The sequence below is a fragment of the Odocoileus virginianus genome, chromosome 16 (genome assembly GCF_023699985.2).
Source record: "Odocoileus virginianus isolate 20LAN1187 ecotype Illinois chromosome 16, Ovbor_1.2, whole genome shotgun sequence".
In the NCBI taxonomy this organism is placed as follows: domain Eukaryota; kingdom Metazoa; phylum Chordata; class Mammalia; order Artiodactyla; family Cervidae; genus Odocoileus; species Odocoileus virginianus.
In genome coordinates, this window is record NC_069689.1 from 56,858,648 (window position 1) to 56,880,280 (window position 21,633).

The 21,633-nt window shown below is 51.0% G+C and overlaps 1 protein-coding gene across 1 annotated transcript in view; it reads left to right on the top strand.

Moving 5' to 3' along the window:
- The first annotated feature begins 4,755 nt into the window (after positions 1 to 4,755).
- RASGRF1 (Ras protein specific guanine nucleotide releasing factor 1) overlaps positions 4,756 to 21,633 on the top strand; it is a 103,030-nt gene continuing 86,152 nt past the window's right edge. Inside the window, exon 1 of the mRNA XM_070478259.1 lies at positions 4,756 to 5,470. Coding sequence (XP_070334360.1) covers positions 5,195 to 5,470 — 276 coding nt within the window. The 5' untranslated portion in view covers positions 4,756 to 5,194. The remainder of the gene's footprint in view (positions 5,471 to 21,633) is intronic.

Consider the following 21,633-nt stretch of genomic DNA (forward strand, 5'->3'; position numbering starts at 1 on the left):
CCTCTCCTCCAGCAACAAAATACAAAGAAACCGTATGGAACTAAAAATAACTGCATGCATGTGTAGTTGGGGCAAATTCTGGACCAAAAGAGACCAAAAACCCCAACTGCCACTTTTGAGGAGCCTGGAGCAAAAGCAGGATACTGCACATGCCCCCTGTACACAGCACCACCTAAAGGTGGGCAAACCACCTAAGCCACCCCTCCAGCCCAACTCCTGGACACAGCCCTACCCTCACCCCATATAAGGAAACAGCTTGTCCCCCAACCCATGCCAGGGAGCAAGCAAGGGAACCTATTGTTTGTTCTCACTCCCCGCTCTCTCCCACTGCAGCAGGGACCTCGATAAAGCCTGGCCTGAATCACTTGTCTGGCCTCTGATCAATTTCTATTGATTAAGAAGGCCAAGAACCCTAGTCCATAATGATATGAAAATATGTCCTCACATACTGTTAAGTAAAGAGAGATGATAAAACAGCATGTGTTTCAGAATCTCATTTTGGTAAATATGTTAGCAACGAGGAAAGTCAAGGACATTAAATAGAAAAGAAGAAAATCAATGGAGGAGTAATCTCTTTATTTTCTACATTGCCTTAATACTTTACAAAACGCCTGCATTACATTTACAGTCCAACGGTATAATAAGGCTATTTTCACTGGTCAGAAAGTAAAGGTATAAACCCCTCACATCTACATGTGGATCCTGGAGCAAAGCTAACAACCAAGCCCAAAGTTGGAGGAATGATTCCCCATTGGCAAAGCCTCTGTTTCCATAACTTCTCTGACTCAACATATTAAATTCTTCACTTTTTTAGGTGATGTGAAAAGTACATTTTTCTTTCGGAGTATGGTGCCAAAAGACCAAAGTTTCTCTAAATGTTACACCTACACCACACATGCACCTCTCATGTGTACATCACACTACACTTACAACACACACACACACACACCAAAGACTCCCTCTTCCCAGGGCCCAAAGGCAGGTCAGACTCACACAACTCCCAGGTCAACAAATGCCCAAGCTGAGCAGTCTTCTGAAGCCCCACAGAAATCTCCCCATAAAGACTTATTAGGATTTTGCACTAAGCAATGTCCATGTCACTAGCTAGTCATTTCTAAATGCAGATATCAAACCCACCAAAATACTCCTTAATTCTCCTTATTGTTTCCTTATCTGCAGAGACCTCAGCCCAGAGAGCTGGAAGTTGGGAGACCCAGAGAGCAAGTCCTCTGTGATGGGCTGTAGTTGAGCAGTCAGGATCCCCATCACAGCGCCACCCTACGAGATTCTTTGCAAATGTTGCTTCCACTCTCCAGCCTCAGTTTCTCCATCTGTGAAATGGGGTTATTAACCATTGTTCAAAAGCCTTATGGAGAGGATGGAATGAAACAAGGCAAAGCCCAGATGCACTTGTGAGGTCTGGTGGGCATCTTTTCCACCTTCGGGGAAGAGTTGGTCTCTGGCCTGGTAGACAGCATACATCATAGCTAGACATGCCCATCTCTGCCTGCTATGGCAGGAGATGCCTACCTGCTCCCTGGCACCCTCACCCCAACCCAAACTGCAGCTGATGTCTCCTTAAGCAACTCCTCTGAGTGCCTTCCAGTGGTCCTGAACTCTGGCTGGAGACCAGGGGGATGACCAGAGGGCCCCTTCATAGGCTCTGCTCAGGTTTCTGCCAATGGAGATTAGAGAGAAAGCAGTGTGTGTGCAGCTCAGATGGACATAATTAAAATCTTAGGGCTGCTGTCACCTCCTCTCTCCCACATGAATACTTTCAGCCACATCCAACCTTTCAGTGTGGCCTGACCCACAAGGAATTCCTGCAGTTCCCAGCAGGAACTCCAAAACTAGCCACAGGGGGCCATGTGGCCTCCCCAGTGCCAGTTGTGGAGAGCCAGGAGGTTGGGAGGGGATTTTCTTCATCCAAGCTTCAGATTGATGTTTCTCAGCCTTGGCTGTGCATCTGAATCAACTGGGGAGCTTTCCAAGTACTGATGCCCAAGTCCCACACTCAGAGGCTCCAATTTAACCAGCCTGGGGTGCAGTCTGAGCACAGAGATTTAAACAATATCTCCGGAAGCTCTAAGCCCACCAGAGTTGAGGCCCACTGCAGTGCATTCAGCCCTTGTCTTGATTTTCACCTCTTCCCCAGAACCAGAAGATGGTTTTCCTCCTGCCTTCCTAGACAGAAGGAACTCCTGGGCTGGTCTAAGCTCCAGGAAGCAGGAGCTGTGTTTTGTTTATCACCATGTCCCCAGTGGCCCAGCCTCAGCCCTGACACAGACTAGGGGCTCAGTGAACACTGGTGGGATGAGGTGCATGTGACTGAATGAATGAAATGATGAACAAATCCCATCCCTTTCACCTTTTGGGTACCCGAAATTCTCGAAAGTGTGGTCTGCAGACCAGCACCGTCATATCAGCTGGGAGCTTGTTAAAAATGCAGATTCTCAGTCCAAGGCCCAGCCCGATCCCAGGTGGTTCATGGGCAACAACTATATTACTGGTTCTACCATTGATTAGTGGTTCTCCCACTTTGCTGCACATTAAAATCATCAGTGAAAGTATATATCTGCCTGTGGCCTTTTGGGTCCCCAGGTGATGGCTAACTGTCCCCAAGTGATTCCAGTGTGCTGTCCAGGTTTGGAACTCTGGTACCATAGATCTCTCTGGCCACAGCAGCCTCTAAGCAGACCCGATCTTTTTTTTTTTTTTCAATCAGAGTATAGTTGCTTTTGAATGTTGTGTTAGTTCAAAGTTTCAACGTTAGTTTCACTTTGTGGCTGTATCACAAAGTGAATCAGCCATAGGTATATGTATACATATATCCCCTCCTCCCTGAACCTCCTTTCTATCCCCTTCCCATCCCACCCTTCTTGACCATCACAGAGCACCGAGCTGAGCTCCCTGTGCTATGCAGCAGCTTACCTCTAGCTATCTGTTTTACACACGGTATTGTATATATGTCAATTCCAATCTCCCAGTTAATCCCCCCTCCCCTTCCCCCACTGTTTCCACACGTCAAGCAAACCCAATCTTGGCTCTGGCCCACATGAGAGAGGCCCCCTTTTAGGATAAAGGCCAAACCCTCTGCAACACAGCAACCAGTCATTCAACTCTACACAGCCAGTGGGGAGAGACCACCAAGTTCAAATCCTGCCCCTGCCACTTTCTAGCTGAGTGACTCTGAACAAGTCACTCAACCACCCCAGGCCTCCATTTCCCCCTTCTGTACCATGGAGCTGATGAGGGGAGAGGGGAAGGGATGGACACTACTCCTAGAGCTGGGTGACAATTAGATGGCTTAGTCAATCTGAAGCACTTAGAACTGAGGCTGAAGTTTCCTTGGCGTCTGTATCAGGCTTCCTAAGAGAAGAATTTAGAGGAAGAGAGACTGGATTAAGAAACTCACTTCTGGAAACTTTGCTTTCACAAAGAGGGCAGAAGAGAAGTAAAGGTGGTCACAGTGCAGGGACCCTCTTGGGAAAATCGAGACTAAATGAAGAGTTTTAGCCATCACCCTTCTTTGCTTTCATTATTCGTGAAGAAAAATCCTTAGAGAGAGTTCCCAAGCCCAAGCGTGGGAATTGAGAGGCAAGAGTAAGGGTAACTCGGTCAGTTCCTCCCTCAGAATGGTCCCCATCTTAAAAAGGCAGGCTTTCGCCATTGTGCCCAGGACCGGGGCTGTTTCAACTTAGGCACGGTCGAGTATTTCTCCGTGGATTTCCCGGGGCCTTCCCAGAGCTTATTCCCAGGCCCTTCCCTCGCTCCAGACCAGGGTGAGTGGGTGTGGGGGGTGTGTGTGTGTGGTATGTGGATGTGTCTGTGTGTTGCGCGTGCGAAGGAGGGAGGTGGGGTGCCAGCAGATTCTGTACTGAAAAATGGTGCCCTTCCTTCCTTCCTTCCTCCCGAAGGCTGCGCTCTCGCCTGTCCCCGCTGCAAACAGGCCAGGCCGGGCTGGGGGGCGCCGCTCCCGGCCTGAGAGGGGCAGCTGCCCTCTGCGGCAGACGACGGTGCGCGATTCCAGCTCCAGCGCCCCGGCTGCCCGGCGGCCAGCGCGCCCTCCTGGTGCAGCAGGCGGGCGCTGTGACGTTCCCGGATAAATGCCGTGTAACTGTGTAGGCGAATGAGAGCTAAAAATAAGAACGGAAAATCTATCATTAAGGTATCATTGCGCCAGCGCAGCTATTTGAAGGCTCCCATGGTCCCTGGCGCCTGCGTTTGAAGCCCGCCTTCAGGCTTTGGAGGGTATTTGCAGAAAACTGCCAGCAGCGGCTCGCTAGCCAGACCTCGGGGCGCAGGGGTGGCGCCCATAATTATGGCAACACTCAAAATAAATTAAAAATAAATGCTCACTTCCCCCCTCCACATCTCCGCCTGTATTGTCCTCAGGTCGCTGGGGAAGCCACCAGAAGTAGGGTTGGATGCTGAAATGATGTGACCTGGCCGGTTAGGCAAATATTAGAACTGAAAGCTCTTTCAGGTCCATTTCGCCATCCACCTTCCTCCATCCACCTCGGAAAAGAAAAATAAAGTACCAGGAAGGAGCCTTTGGAGGAGAAAATAACAAATGGGACTTAACCCCAGGTCTACAGTGCGCTGCGGCGGGGCGCAAAGACGCCAGCTCCCAGGATGGCGAGCCTCTGGTGTTCCTTGGGTTAAACGAAAATTGATCTGGTTTGTTAACACCCAAAGAGGAGAAGAGGAGATCGGGGGAGGGAGGACAGGATTTGTGTTTGTGCGTGTGCGCGTGTGTCCGGGGAGAAGGAGGAGGCGCCAAGGTGCAGCCTGCGCGCGGCTCTGCGCCTCGGCGGGCTGCGTGCGTGTGTCCCTGTCCGCGCTGCTGAAACGGGCTCTTCGAGGGATCAGCGTCACATGACTCCGCCTGCCCCTCGCCAGCGCGCAGCTCGCCAGTCCCTCCGTTTGCCTGGCGCCGGGGGAGGGTCGGGAGACATCTCCAGGGCCCCGGGGCTCTGCGGAGCTGAGAAGAGGTTCTGGAGGGGAATGGTACATCTGGATTCCAGCAGCCGCGGCTCGGCGCCAGATCCCAGACTGTAGAGATTTTGGCGGGGGAGGGGAGAGCGCGAAGGAGCGAGCGACAGAGAGAGCGCGCAGCGCGCACGGACCGGGGCTGCCGGGTTCCGCGCGGAGAAGATGTAAGCGCGTGGAGTCGAGCTGGTCTCCGAGCACCATGCAGAAGGGGATCCGGCTGAACGATGGCCACGTCGCGTCCCTGGGGCTGCTGGCGCGCAAGGACGGAACGCGCAAAGGCTACCTGAGCAAGCGGAGTTCGGACAACACAAAATGGCAAACCAAGTGGTTCGCGCTGCTGCAAAACCTGCTCTTCTACTTCGAGAGCGACTCGAGCTCGCGGCCCTCAGGGCTCTACCTGCTGGAGGGCTGCGTCTGCGACCGCGCGCCCTCCCCCAAACCTACGCTCTCGGCCAAGGAGCCGCTGGAGAAACAGGTGAGGCCAGCCCCGGGGCTCCGGGCCTTTTGCCGGCCGAAGGCGCCCGAACTTTATTCCCTCTACTTTCAGCGCCCTCGGAGAGATGGGAGGGTTGGCCTGAGCGGGCTGTAACCCGCGGTGGCCAGAGGGGGCCGGGACTGCAGGCAGGGAGCGGGTGTGGGCTGCGGCTGTCCTGCACCCGGCGAGCTCGGCAGGAGGCGGGCACAGAGCGGGCGAGACGCGGAGGTGCGGAGGGAGACGCGGTTTAGAGAGAGCTGGGGTTTCTCGGGACAGACAGAAACAATGAATAGAAGCACATCCAGCCAAAAATGGTGCTCCCACCCCGGAGAGCCCCGGACAAGGTAGCTGAATTTCCCCGCGCTTAGGCCCGGAAAGGGTGAGACCGAGGCGTCCGAGCGCCGCGGCCCCTACCTCACCACGGCGGGAGCGAAGACGAGCCAAGTTAGGGACTGCGCGCAGGGGTCGGTTCGGTGCCATCGACCGGTGGTGAATTCCCAGCCGTCTCCAAGCCCAAGCAACAAACCGAAGGGTTCCGGGGACTCTTCTGACGCGCTGGGGCCGGGTCTGGGGCTGGGGCCGCTGCGGAGGCCGCGGGACAAGTAGGCACATCTCTCACCCCCGCCCCCTGCGCCGCCGCCGCAGTCGCGCCTCTAGCGCTGCCCTGGGGTTTCCGGAGTTGCGAGAATGAAAGTCGAGGCCTGGATGGACCGGGGACCGGGGTGCCTTGGAGGTGAGCCTTTGGCGTGGGGGGATGGAGTAGGACCTGCGGCCGCCGAGCGAGAACCGCAGACAGCCGGAGAGCGATTTTTATGCTTGCTGCGCTCTCCAAGGGCATCCATCCCGATGCCTCGGGAAAGGTAAAGTCAAAGATAGCTGATGCTAAAATGTCACCGCTGCGAGGGACCTGCGATCCGACGGGAACTAACCAGCTGGTTACTGCGTGGTTGAAGAACAGAGGCCAAAAGAGAGAAATTTGCTTGCCCAGTGTCATCCCAGGAGTTAAGGCCACCTTAAGGTTCTGAGAAGAGAACTGAGGGCTTGAAAGCCATTACTGCAGGCAGACTGGCAGCGATTGAATTGAATTAAATAAAAGCATCCTTGAAGTCGCCCTCCTGATGGTCCAAGACAGAGCTCTGAGCTCAGACCCTGCAGCGTGTCTCTCCCTGCCCTGCCCACAGCCCATAGGTGTTGGGAGATGAATTGGGAGGCTGGGAAAGGTGGACAGGAGTATTTGAGGATGGATCTCTGAGAATGATGTGCCTCCTGGCAGATAGGGGCCCTCAGATGGCAAAGTGATGCAAAAAACAGGCAGCTCCTTAAACTCAAGGCAAAAATGGGGCCTGGAAGACTCCCCTAGGAGAGGCAAACCCAGCCTGGGCCAGAGATGCTCTCACAGCCTTGACAACCTGCTCTTTACTGGTCTTCCAGAACAGTACCAACACTTGCCGGCCAAAGTTCACCCATGGCCTAGAGCCCCCACTAGCGCCCATCCTCAACTTCTTATACCAGAGCAGAGCTGAGCTCCCAGGCAGGCAGGGAGAAAGGGCTGATGGAAACTGAGCTGCTATTGGGCTCACAGTGTCTGCTCTCAGCCCCTTGGACCAGGAACAGGCCTGAGATGATTCGCAGCTCTGCAACTTCCTGTCTGTGTGACCTCAGTTAACACACTAAACTTCTCTGAGCCTCTGTTTTGTAATCTACAAAGTGGAGGTAATAACACCTATCTTTTGGGGGTTTTGAGAACACATATAATGTGTATGCAAGGATGCTCACGGTCCATTTTATTTTGATGTTTTAGTTTGAATCTGAATGATACCCACCTGGCCAGGGAGTAGAGGCCTAACATAAAATGTTGAAGCTGAAAGGAACCTCAGAGAGATTGTAGGACGCACTCCTCCCGTTTTACAGACAGGGAACCCTGGAGAGCAGATTGGGAAGAGCATTATCTACCTTATTCAGATTGAGTGGCAGAATTAAGACCTAGAATTCATCCAGTGTCTTAAGAATTCCTAAAAATCCCCTCTTACATTGATTCTAAATCATTCACCTTTGGGTTCAGGTGTTGAATCATGCTAGCAGTGGATTATGGGAGGGATGAGCGCAAAGCCAATTGGCGGTGTCCTCACGTGATCCAAGCCATTTTCCCAGAAGAGCAATGGTCAAGAGATCCTCCAGTATGGTCGTGAGAGTAGCCTTCCTGGCATAGGAGAACAGAAGAGGGTTGAGAATAGTAGGTGGCCATCTGGTACTGCCCAGCTCAGGTGCAGATTTCTGTTAAAGACGTGTGCTTTGTCTTATACACGTCTGTAGATGGTCCATTTGACTCCAGGCCAAATTTGGCTGCTCCTTTGCACTGCATGTATCTATAAAAATTTATAGCTTTTTGTTTTTTAAATCTTTGAGTAAAATTGATGGTGCCAGCAGCAGATCGGTGTTTCTCCTTGAATTGGAGTCCCTGTGGCACCTACAGTGCACCAGCATGAGAGGCCCAGCTCCAAGCCATTCTGTGACTAGATTTGCCTTGCAAACCACAGGAAACCTAGATTCAAAACCAGCTGGGCATGTGGCAGAGAACCCACATGTGAGGGGCCACGAAAGGCTATCAGTTTGACTGGACTGGCAAGTATCTAATGAAGACTCGATTTTAGAAGAATGTCATTTTTATCCAGTGGAGAAGGACATGGCAACCCACTCCAGTACTCTTGCCTGGAAAATCCCATGGACGGAGGGGCCTGATAGGCTACAGTCCATGGGGTCTCGAAGAGTTGGACACGACTGAGCGACTTCACTTTCACATTTCATTTTCATGCATTGGAGCAGGAATTGGCAACCCACTCCAGTATTCTTGCCTGGAGAATCCCAGGGACAGAGGAGCCTGGTGGGCTGCCGTCTATGGGGTTGCACAGAGTCAGACACGACTGATGCGACCTAGCAGCGGCAGCAGCAAGTAGGCAGCATGTCCACCTGGGAGGATCAGGGTTAGTTTCTCTAGAAATAAAAACCAAGTCTTGGCTGGAAACTACCCCAGTGACAGGGATGCATGAGGAATGAAGCACACAGTAGGTGCTCAGGAGGTACTTATGGAGCTGAACTTATTGGTGTGTCCTTGTTAATTCCACACTCCATGTCCTCAATACTGACTGTACAGCAGTCCAGGCCCTGAGCTGTGCCATAGGCCCAGGAAGCTTGGGTGTCATAGTCCCCAGGAAGATGAACACAGATAAAGATGTGCTAGAGCTGTACAGGCTGTGAAGATGCTCAAGTAGGATATGCAGGGGCTCTGGGAGCCCAGGCCACCCTAACATGATGTACTGTCCTCTGGCTGCTTCTGCGCTGGTCTGACTGCCTCTGGTGCAGCCCTAACGTCTTGGAGCCCTGACTTGGGATCCCAAAGCCTCATAAAGTCACAGAGGCTCAGCCATGCTCCCCTGCCAAGCGGCAGTTGCAAGCACTCCCTACACACTGGCCTGAGCCCTGCTTGTTCAGTCCTGACCTCCTCGCCTCTGACCCTATGGCCCACACACTGACGACCAAGAGACTCTGAAAGGAAAATTTGGGTTCAGAAATTGATCCTGAATGTTCTTTTTTTAAGATTTTTTTTTAACGTGGACCATTTTTAAAGTCTTCATTGAATTTGTTCCAATACTGCTTCTGTTTTATGTTTTGGTCCTGTGGCCGCAAGGCACGTGGAAATCTTAGTTCCCCGACCAGGGATCGAATCCATACTCTTTGCATTGGAAGGTGAAGGCTTAACCACTGGACCTCCAGGGAAGTCCCAACCATGGGTGTTGTTGCTCTACTTCGGCATGGAGTCACCCCACACTGGCTTTTTCTACCGTCATTCCCAGCTCTCTGAAACAGAGCTGCCAGCCCCAACTTCTCAGGCATGGACTTGACCAAACCGACCCCAGGACTCCCTTATCACCCCACCAGGGAGGGTCAAAATGTAGACCCCAGGCTCTTCCTGATCCCTTCATCCAGAACCTCATCACTGATATGGGCAGAGGGTCCAGAAGCTGGGGGACCACAGTACCTGTTGTCCACCTGTGGGTGCCTTTCCCTGGAGACCAGATGAAGGCCCTCTCCTGGTCCTCTTTTCTGGGTGGCCTGCTGTCTCCATGTTAAAGACAGCCATAAGTCCATGAGCATTCCTGCTTTGCAGATGAGGAAACAATCTCATCCACACCACCGAGCAAGGTAGTGGCCGAAATGCTCTCTGGCTTTCTCTGCAGCGGCACTGTCTTCACCACAAAGCCTGCCCTCCAATTGCTATAGCTCATCCTGCCTCTTGGCCAATCAGAAAAGCACAAACCTGAATGCAGGGAAATAAGCTTACTCTAAAAGCAACGCCCCTCAGACACAAGGATGTTACACACACACACACACACACACACACACACACACACACACACGTGGGGCCAGCAGCTCAGCCTGCCATACTTGCACCTCTGGAAGGACCAGCAGGGCTGTCCCCTTTTCCGGTTTCAGACCAGGGCTGGGCCAGGAGTTGTGGGACCCCAGGGTTCACTGTGGAGGGGACTCATGTCGCCATCCCAGCCCCCAACTATTTCTAGCACTGACACAAGGTTGAAGAGCCTCAATAATTACACCTTGTGTGTGTGTGTGCACACGTGTATTCAGTTGTGTCCAACTCTTTGCGACCCCATGGATTACAGCCCACCAGGCTTCTCTGTCCATGAGATTTACCAGGCAAGAATCTGGAGTGGGTTGCCATTTCCTCCTCCAGGGAACCTTCCTGACCCAGGATCGAAGCTGAGTCTCCTGCACCTCCAGCACTGGCAGGCGGGTTCTTTACCAGCTCAGCCAGTGGGGAAGGGCTAGTGACACCGTAGTTGGGATGTTTATTTGTGCAGTACACAGTTTGGCTCTCTGTGTCAGGCCGATACCCAGTCCTGTGGATACAGAAAAAAATGAAATTGATTCCGTCTTTAAAGAGCTCACCATGGAGTAAAGCACACCGTAAATGCCAAGTGCCAGAATTCTCCATACTCAGGAGTCCAGACTCTCTTCCCACCCCTGCTTGGGTCAGGAGCTCAGTGTCAGGCTTGATATGTTGGACTCGCTCACATGGTCCCTCCTTGCCCCACACCAGTCCCTGGCCACATGGCAATCCTTGGGACTGAGCTTCTAGAGGATAAACCTGACTATGCTCTAGGTCCTGAGCATGTCACTGTCTTCCATTGCCTTTGGGAAAAAAAATGCAGGTTCTCCAGCATCACCCAGAGCACCCAGCAGGCTCCAGCCTCCGCCTGCCCTGCCAACCCTGCCCCACCCCACCCCCACCTCCTTCCTCACCTGACCCCGCCTCCTCTTCCCCACCTCAAGGCCTCTGCAGAAGCCGCTCCCTATGCCTGGAATGATCACCCCATCCCCAGGTTTAGTGACCAACTTCTCCTCCTTCAAAGACCTCCTTTTAGGTCTTAGCCTAAAAGTCATCTCCTGAGCCCCCCCACCCCCACCCGTGGGAGCTAGAGGAGCCCCAGATCCCCCATCGCAGGCTTGCACAGCCCTCTCTCCTTAATCCACAGGGCTTATCAGGCTAGGCTTATTTGATGTATTTAGCTGGTGGTTTGTGAAGGGTTTTCCTTCTCCCTATAGAATGTAAAGGCTGGAGGGCACGTCTTACATCCAGTCCCTTCCCCTCTTTGTCTTGACAGCCCCGTGAGGTTATCCCTGATAACCATTTTTGAGGTGAAAAAAACTGAGGCTCAGAGATGGTCAGTAACTTGTCCAAGATTACGGAGCGCATACTTGGCAAAGCTAGCCTGTGAACCCAAGTCCGTGCATGTGTGCAGCTGTGTCCAACTCTTTGTGACCCCATGCACTATAGCCCGCCAGGCTCCTCTGTCCATTGGATTTCTCAGGCAAGAATACTGTAGTGGGTTGCTATGCCCTCCTCCAGGGGATCTCGCTGATCAGGAGTTGAACCCAAGTCTCCTGCATTGCAGGTGGATTCTTTACAGCTGAGCCACCGGGGAAGCCCGAATGCAGGTCCGTGTGACTCTAAAACCTGCACTTTCCAACCACAAGCACAGCACAGACACTGGGGCTGAGGGACTGCTTGAGTTTAGCATCCTCTGCCAAGAGAAATGAAGAATGAGAGAGAGAATTAACAGCAAGCAAAAGGATGGTGCTGTCTCTCTGGTGACACCTGGGAAGCAGCTTTTGTTTCTGCTTGGGTGGGAGACTTGCAACCCGAGTCCCTGGAGTTGGGGATAAGCCCCCCAAGGCAGGCATCCATACCCCATGGGCTCTCTGGCATCTGTGGGAGCCTGGAGCCAGTGCCTGCATGCACGGAGCCAAGAACAGGACTCAGCCCCCTGGTGTTTATGCAGGAGAGTCGGTGACGCGTGCATTTAAGGGGGGCCCAGAACACTGCCAACGCCTAGACGCCTCCGGGAGGGCCCCTGTCGTGCTGGGAGCAGCTGTGAGCCTCGGACACCCCCGCTGCCCATCCCCTCCCCAGGTCGGAGAGGAAGGCGCAGCCCCCAAGCACATGGCTTCAACTCCCGGCTCATTCACTGAGGGGTTTGTCCACCCCCAGCAGTGACGTGGAATTGGGTAAAAGCCACATGGACTGACTTTGGATTCTGGCTCTGCCAGCTCCCAGCTTGGGAAGGTCTGCAAGCTCTCTGAGCCTCAGCGTCCCCATCTGTGAGATGGAGTCTGTAACTCAGCCTGCCCCGCCACTTGTTCTGTCTTACTGGGTGCTGTTTGTAAAGCCCTCGCATAGTACAGTTGCTGTTGTTTAGTTGCTCAGTCATGTCTGACTCTTTGTGGCCCCATGGACTTAGCCCACCAGCCTCCTCTGTCTATGGGATTTTTCAGACAAGAGTGCTGGAGTGGGTTGCCATTTCCTTCTGCAGGGTATCTTCCTTATCCAGGGATTGAACCCAGGTCTCCTGCATTGCAGATGGATTCCTTACCACTGTCACCGAGAAGCCCCCCATAGCACAGTAGGTCCAATCAATACGTTATAACTACTGTGGCTTCCCTGGTGGCTCAGACCGTAAAGAATCCGCCTGCAACACAGGAGACCCAGGTTCGATCCCTGGGTTGGGAAGATCGCCTTGCAGAAGGAAATGGCAACCCACTCCAGTATTCCTGCCTGGAGAATCCCATGGACAGAGGAGCCTGGCAGGCTACAGTCCATGGGGTCACAGAGAGTCAGTCACAACGGAGCAACTAACACTTTTGCTTTCATTGTGGCTTCACCTTTCATGGTTATGACAAGGCTCTTCCTCCACAAAGCAAAGACCCAGATCCCCTGTGTCTCTGGAAGGTTTGAAGTGAGCCAACACAGACCCCTGACCCTGGATATAAAGATAGGATGGGAAATCTTAACTGAAAGAACCTATGGGTTTCTGAGAAGGTATGAGTGAGCATGCCCCTGAAAGAGGGAAAGTGGCTGCAGGAGCTTCCTTCATCCATGGTGACCATGCCATCACCCAGCCCTGTGGATTTCACCTCCTAAATCTCTCCCAGACCATCCTCTCTGGTCCCTCTCTTCCTCCAGTGCTCCAGTCCAGGCCACCATCATCCCGTCTGGACTTAGGTGCAGGCCTCCTAACGAGTCTACTAGTCAGCATGGGTGACGTCATGCTGCAATAACAAGCAAGCCCCCAATCTCCAGGAACATAACAGAGGCTTATTTCCTGCTCAGGCTTTAGGTCCCATATGGTTGGCAGGACGGCACTGCTCACTGTGACTGCTCAGGGACACAGCCTGATATAGATTCATCCTGACGCCTGCCTCCACAGTCACCTCCACCGAGGGCAGATATGTGGCCAATCTCTCCCTGGTTCTTAAAGCTTCCCCCCACACCCAGAAGTGGACCACTCTGGCCACAGTTCAGGGTGACAAGGCAGGTCACATGGCTTCAGTTCAAAGGTGGTAGGGACATGCAGACCAACCATGAAAGCCGGGCTCTAGAGGTGTTGGGAGAACCGTCTCCATACATTCACCGCATCCTGCCACGTATGTGCCTCTCTGCAGCCAGAGCACTTTCCAAAACACAGATCTAGTCGTCACACACACACATACACATGAGTAGCTGAGAGAAAAGCAGAAGTGCCATCGTGACGGGTGTAATGACAGGAAGCAGAGATTGTGCCCAGCAATGTGTGCTCACACCTACAGGGCATCTCTTCCCAGCCTGGGGGCATCAGGGAGACTCCACCCAGAAAGGGGCAAGTAGGATGGTGAATGAGGCTTGCAGGGAAGGCAGAGCTGGCCCCTAAAGCCCATGTGCAGGTTACAGAGCACAGTGAGGAGGTGGCACAGGTCTCAATGCTAGAGTGGACTGCTGTCAGCTCCAGGCTGGAGAGATCGAGAAAGGGGAAGGAGAGAGAGAGGAGTAAAACCCATCGGGAGGCAGGAGGTCAGGTCGGAGAAGGCTGTCGAACAGAGCTGTCACAAAGGCCTGAATTTGGGGAGTGTGAGAGCACTGAAGATTCCACCCTCTCTATTATGCGTCACCCTGCACTGTGCCCCTGAAACCATCCCTGGCTCCCACATGCCCTGGGCTGCACAACATCTGGATCTTCCTACCTCCCGGGCTCGGTAGTGAGCCCGTGAAAGCTCCAGGTGGTCTCCATACCTTCTTCTCCAGCCACCACTCAGATAGAGCACCTTTGCAGCTGACGGCTTACAAAGTTCCTTCCATGCCTAGCGTTTCGTGCAACACCAAGGTAACCCTGCTGCTCCTGCAGTTGTACATGGGAAGAGCTCACCCTTGCTCGGAAGAAGCTCAGATAGATGGAGCTCATCTCTCCACAGACACCTGTGTCTATGTCATGCCAGACCCCGAGCCCTCGCTGCTAGTAAACGTCAGGTCTCCTGGTTCTGGTTGTTAAGATCAGAGGGCATCCAGGCCTCTGTTGTTAAATTCAGCAATTTATACTTAAAGACCATGTCTTACTAAACGAGCAAGGCTAATGCAGTTTCTTTCCCCTGAAAAAGAGAGAATTATTTTCAAGAAGATAATTCCCAGTTGAATTTTGATTTATTTTTCAAATTGGAAAATCTAACTAAGACCTTAAAATGAAATTAATTTTAGAAGTGTGAATGAATGAATTTTTAGCCGCTGTAGCTGGCATTCCAAAAACGCGTCTGGAAATTCAGACAGACTTGATTGACTTTTCCTCTGTCAGACTATATGAGTGAAATATAACCAGCTTTGTGGAATTGCCTCTTAGACTCTTACCCAAACTCAAGGAGTTAGTGAAATAGCTTGGAAGCACTAGTCAGACATGCAGCATTCTCTGTGTGCCCATTAACCTTACCCCTAGCCTGCTGCTGCCCGTCTACCCTTTCCCCGGCAGTGGGTCTTCCCTGCCCTCTAGCTACACTGGTTGTCGCCTGGACTCCCGTCACCTCTCTGTCAGATCCTCAGGCTTTGGGGAGCTTGGGGGAAGGACTGGTGTTCTGGATGGAGAGCCCATACAGTGTGGGCACAGGTGAGGAGAGGCAGGCGTGTAATTACATCTGAGAGCTTCCTGGTAGCCTGGGCACAAAGGGAAACCAACCAATTATGGAACACCCATTGCCTCCCAGAAAGTCACAGTGCAGTTCATCCAGTAGAAGCACTTGTATACCCCCAGGGGCTTACATATGGGAGACTGCTGGGGAGTGATGAGGACTTCAGGGGCGGAATCACTGCAGAAACAGAGGTTCACCCCCCATCAGTGGCTCCCACTGGCTCTCAGGGCAGGCTGAGCGTGCTCACTGAAGATCACATTCCTTGAGGCTACAATGCTGAGGTCCAAAAGATAGTGTCCTGATGACTGAACAGTGAAGGGGGCAGCTTGGAGAACCTGGGAAGTGGATGGTCAGTTAGGCACTCTCAAACAGCCACTGCCTTTTATTTTAAAATTTTAGAATTGGTAATATAGACCCATGGTTTGACATTCAGAAGTTACAAAGACGTATACAGTGACACTGCTGCTTCCCACTGCTAACCCTGGCAATCTAGTTCTCCACAGAGGATTTTAATGTTACCAGTTGCTTATGCATTCTTCCAGAGAGATTATACATGCAAATATATGCAAAGGTATATAGATGTATGGCCATATATATGCATGTCTGTATAATTATATAAATGGCAACATACTGCAAGCACTGTTCTACACATTTTCTCAGTATATTGTGGAGACAGTTCTCTATATTGATTGTCTTCATCCTTTTTTACAGCTGCATAGAAGGAATTTTTGCTTTGCTGAAAGAAGGAAAAAATTCCAGTCTGGATAGGTCTGTCTTTCACCTTCTGTCAAAAACTCAGTTAGAAATGACCTATGTACAAAGGTGTTTACTAATTTCAGGTCTGTTTATAAGAAAAAAGACTATAAATTACCCAAATGTCCCTCAAGAGGAGATTAGCTAAACAAACTGCAGCACATCCACACAGTGGAATGCTATGCAGCTATTAAAAAGGTGAGGGCAGCAAATATACTTATAGAGAACTATCTTCACAGTGTAGTCAGAAAAACACATGTAGAATAGTGTTTGCAGTTTGTTACCCTCTGTATAATTATACAGACATGCACATATATGGCCATGTATCTATATATCTTTGTATATATAATCTTTCTAGTGTGGTAACCAGGCCCTAGGAGGACCATGACTTGAGAACTCAGAGGCAGAGGTCAGTGAAATGAGGCCACTCAGAGCAGGGTAGGTGGGAGGGCAGGTAGGGAGAAAGTCATGAAGTGGCTTCCAGACTCCAAGTGGAGTCATGTCAAGTGAAGTGGAGGTTGTGAGTAGGCAGGGTCCTTTCTGGGTTGGTGTGAGAGTACCAGTGGGGCTGGTCAAGGCCAGTACTTCTGTTGAGTCGGACCATTTGGAACACACTGTACCCAGGGACACCCCTCTGTATGCCCCAGACACAAGGGTGGTACAGCCAGGGCAGGGAGGAAGCAGCCTGAAGAGCCATTCACTGTGCTACAGACACTGTGGGGGCAATGTGCAAGCGTCTGAGGGGGCCTGGCCTGAGTCAGCAGGACCTCTTCTGCGAAATCCAGAGAGCAGACGGGCTTCCCCTGGGATCTCAACGGTGAGAGGTGGAAAGGGACCTCAGCTGATGGGGAGCCTGAGTGGGTGGCCCCTTATGGAGGGAGAGGTGGACTTCAGGCAGAGCACTGCACACACACACACACACACACACGCCGATGAGGCCCCTTCAGGTCCACTCTAGCACAGTCGTGTTTGCACTGGGACCTTCGCAGCATCAGGCAGAGAGGGCTGACTGAGGCACAGGGCCAGCTGGGACCATGGCCCAAAGATGGGCCAGGAGGGAGGAGCCAGGGCCCGTGGGGGAGAAGCTGACCGTATCTAACCAGGCCACTGGATGGACCTACCAAGAGGCAGGGTGGGGCTGACCAAGAGTGATGGCCTCCATCCTGCCGCTGACTCCAGCCCACCTCCCTCTTGGAGGAGACAGCGAGCAGAGGCCCAGACAGGACAATGGGTCTGGTTTCTGGCCAAGGAGCATGAATCAGAGGGGATAAGACCAGGGGCAGGGAGACCAGAGGGAATGGTTTACCCAGTTGGGAGATGAGGAACCTTGGAAGCAGGCACAGCGGTGAGGATGGGAGAACGCACAGTGCCAGAGATATCCAAAGCGGAGAACTTGGTGACCCATTGAATATCAGAAATGAGGAAGAAACAGGAGCTGAAGGTGTTGGAAACAACACCCCAAATGGCTGATTCAGAGTAATCCTTTGATCTTAGTACAGCTCTGACGCTTCAGTTTCTAAGCCTCTCCCATGCCTCTTGTGTGTGTACCTGTGCATATGCATTGTTGATTTGAAGAGGGTTAGTTTACAACAACAGAAGTGTATTCCCTCATAGCTCCAGAGGCTAGAGATCTGAGACCAAGATGCCTGCGGGGCCATGGTCCCTTTGCAGTCTTTCCTTTCTTCTGCTGGCTCCTGATGGCTGCCAGCAATCCTTGGTGGTCCTTGATGTGTAGATTCGTCTCTCCAGTCTCTGCCTCCCTCTTCGCGCGACTTCCTTCCCTGTGTGTCTGTCCAGATTTCTCTCTTTTTATTAAAGCCTCTTCTTGTTAATCCAGTATGACTTCATCTTCCCTTGCTTACATCTGTAAAGATCCTATTTTCAAATAAGATCTTTTTTAAAAAAATTTTATTGGAGTAGAGTTGATTTACAATGTTATGTTAGTTTCAGGTGTGCAGCAAAGTGAATCAGCTGTACATATACATATATCCCCTTTTTTAGATTCTTTTCTCATATAGGCCATTACAGAGTATTGAATAGAGTTCTCATTAGTCATCTCTTTTACATAGAGTGGTTAGTATATATCAATCCCAAACTCCCAATTTATCCCTCCCTCACCTTTCCCTGTTGTAACCATAAGTTTGTTTTCTACATCTGTGACTCTATTTCTGTTTTGTCAGTCAGTTCCTTTGTACCATTTTTTTTTACATAACACATATTTGCAAATAAGTTCTTAGTCACAGATTCTGATGGACATGAATGTTAGGAGGGCACAATTTGTACCCAGCATGTATATGCACAAGTGTGTGGTTTTTCTAGTAATTGGTCAATGACTAGTTGTTTTGATGGGGCTTCCCAGGTGGCTCAGTGGTAAAAATTCCTCCTGCCAATGCAGGAAACTCTTCCATGGATCAAGAAGATCCCCTGGAGGAGAAAATGGCAACCCCCTCCAGTATTCCTGCCTGCAAAATCCCATGGACAGAGGAGCCTGGTGGGCTACTGCCCATGGGGTCACAAAGAGTCAGACATGACTGAGTGACTGAGCACACAGCTTGTTTAGACCCATCACTTGGACCTGGCAAATGATTCCAGTGGTTTAAAAACCATTATTGAGCACTTTTATGAACCAGGAGCTTTCACAGCATCATATGTTTTGCACAACCCTGTGAGATTTGTAATATCCTCCCCTTTTTGTGAAAGAGAAAACAGGTCCACAGAAATGAAGAAATATATTGAAGACACCAAGGCTAATCATATATAATAAATTTAAACCCAAGTGACTCCAAAGCCTAGCATGTGCCACAGCTCCAGGGTCCCAGAACACTGGTTTTATGGAATGCTGACAGATCTTCCAAAAAATGAAAAGTGTTCCATGGTGAGATAAGTTCTGGAAGAAGTTCCTTCAGGGACTTCCCTGGTGCTCCAGTGGCTAAGACACTGCACTTCCAATGCAGGGGCCTGGATTTCAATTCCTGGTCAGGGAACCCTATCCCACATGCCACAACTAAGACCTAATGCAGCCAAATAAATAAATATTTTTAAACAACATGCATCATTAAACATATTTAAGAAAAGAAGTCCCTTCATTGCACGACTGCTCAGGGCCTTTGTGAAGTGAGCGGGCCTCCTCTCCCTAAAGAGACATAAGCCTCGTTAATGGAAAGCCGTGGCCCACACCCTTCCAGACAACTCACCCACCTGAGAAGTAAATGCAATGCCACCTGCTTTGTGGTGTTTGCTGTGCATCAATTAATTAATGATCTGGGCTCCCGTGCCGTGGTGACACATGCATTTAGTCACTCATTCAGTAAACAAAGGCCATTCCAAACCCAGGTCAAGGCACAGTGCCAGGCTCTGGGGACATTCTTGGTCAGGAATCATTTGTTTGAAAGGAGCAGGAGCCCATTCAAAGCAGCTTAAGCAAAAAGAACTGCTCTTGGAATGGTTACTGTGGTAATTAATGGAACCCACGGAGCAAACCTGTGTCCGGGTCTCCAAGGCCTGGACCAGAACCATCTCTCTCTGCCCTGTCCTCCCCACCCCCACTCTAGTTCCATGCTCTCCCATCTCCACTTCTCTCTGAGACATTTCTGCCTCCTCCTTTGTTGTTGGTACTTCGAGTTCAACACACACTGCTCATTAATTTGGTCTCTCCCTGTCACTGTTCCAAATAACTGAAAATTCCTGAATGGATGGCGTGTGTCTATGGCTGCTCCAGGACAAGGGGCTCCAGGAGAACATGGGGGGATGAGTAGGGGAAAGAGGTGCTTCTTCTGCAGACACTGCTCCCTGTTAGGGGTTCACAGCACTGGGCGAACACCGGGACCAACAGGAGGGCTTTGAAAAACACCAGTGCCTGAAACCTATCCCCTCCCTGTTCCCTCCTCCCACGTTCTGGTTTAATGTGCCTAAAAACGGCTCGAGCATCCATGTCGGCTTAGGTTCTCAGGTATCTCTGTTGGGAGGCCCAGATCGAGACTCTCTGCTCTACAGCAAGTCCCCTACATACCAACCTTCAAGTTGTAAACTTTCAAAGATGTAAACGTGTGTTCGCATGTCCAGTCACGTGAGTTAGTTCACGTGTCTGGCGTACCTTGTCACATGCGTGCATCCTCTCCAAATGGTTGTGCTTCTGTGCACTTTACTGTCCAGTACTATGTAGAATACAATAGTGCAGTGTCTTTTTTGCAAGCCCAGGATGTCTGAAAGCAAGCGTAAAAGCAGCAGTGATGTGGCTGGTACTACTGTGCTTTTCAAGGTACTGCATTGTTAAGACTAAAACTGTTTAATTTTTGTGTTTGTTTTTTATGTATTGCTAGTAGGAAAAGTATTCTACACCTATTACAGTACAGTACTATGTAGCCAATCATGTCAGTTGGGTATTTAGACTTATTTTGTTGGACTCTGAAGAAATTGAACTTGCGATTGTGCTCTTGGAACAGGACTTGTTGTATATAGGGGACTTACTGTGATAGGAAAGACAGTAAAAAGTCATCACAAGAGGATAATGGCTTTGATGGAGAAGCATAGGGGCTGGCACACCGGACAGCCCAGAGGGAGCAGGAAAGAGATCCGTTAAGGCCTGAGGGTGAGAAGTGCCCGCACCTTGCAGAAAGCACTAGGCTTCGCAGGCTTCCACACTTGTCACTGATTACTACCGTGAGATGGACAGTGTCTCTGGGTTTACAGTGGAGACAAAGAACATAGGCTGAATTCACAAAGGAGAAGTTACTCAGGTAGAGAGTGAAAGGTGGAGAGACCTTGACTTTGCGTGACTGAGACCACGCATGCGTGGTTGACCAGGCGGGTGTCAGTGTCATGCCCACTTGCCAGGAAGCTTCCCAACTGGCTCAGATGGTAAAGAATCTGCCTGCATGCAGGAGACCCAGGTTCAATCCCTGGGTCAGGAAGATCCCCTGGAGAAGGGAATGGCAACCCACTCCAGTATTCTTGCCTGGAGAATCCCATGGGTAAAGGAACCTGGCGGGCCTACAGTCCATGGGGTCGCAGAGTTGGACACAACTGAGTGACTAACACTTTCACTTCCCACTTGCCAGGGGGAGAGGCAGAGGCTGCCCAGAGTCCCTGGTTCTGAGTCGCACAGCCAAGCGTGGACCCCACTGTTGGGACTTCCACCTGCTCCACCTTTTGTAGGGTGACCAGGGGTCCTGGTGTGCTCAGGACTATCTTGGTTTTAGCTCCAGAAGTCTGGTGCTCACAGAAGCGCCTCAGTTCAGTTCAGTTCAGTCACTCAGTCATGTCCAAGTCTTTGTGACCCCATGGACTGCAGCACACCAGACATCCCTGTCCATCACCAACTCCCAGAGCTTACTCAAATTCATGTCCATTGAGTGGGTGATGCCATCCAACCATCTCATCCTCTGTTGCTCTGTTGTCCCCTTCTCCTCCTGCCTTTGATCTTTCCCAGCATCAGAGTCTTTTCCAATGAGTCAGTTCTTTGCATCAGGTGGCCAAAATATTGGAGTTTCAGCTTCAGCATCAGTCCTTCCAATGAATACTCAGGACTGATTTCCTTTAGGATGGACTGGTTGAATCTCCTTATAGTCCAAGGGACTCTCAAGAGTTTTCTCCAACATCACAGTTCAAAAGCATCGATTCTTCAACACTCAACTTTCTTTATAGTCCAACGCTCACATCTATACATGACTACTGGAAAAGCCATAGCTTTGACTAAATGGACCTTTGTTGGCAAAGTAATATCTCTGCTTTTTAGTATGCTGTCTAGGTTGGTCAAAGCTTTTCTTTCAAGGAGCAAGCATCTTTTAATTTCATGGCTGCAGTCACCATCTGCAGTGATTTTGGAGCCCAAGAAAGTAAAGTCTGTCACTGTTTCCATTGTTTCCCCCTGTATTTGCCGTGAAGTGATGGGACTGGGTGCCATGATC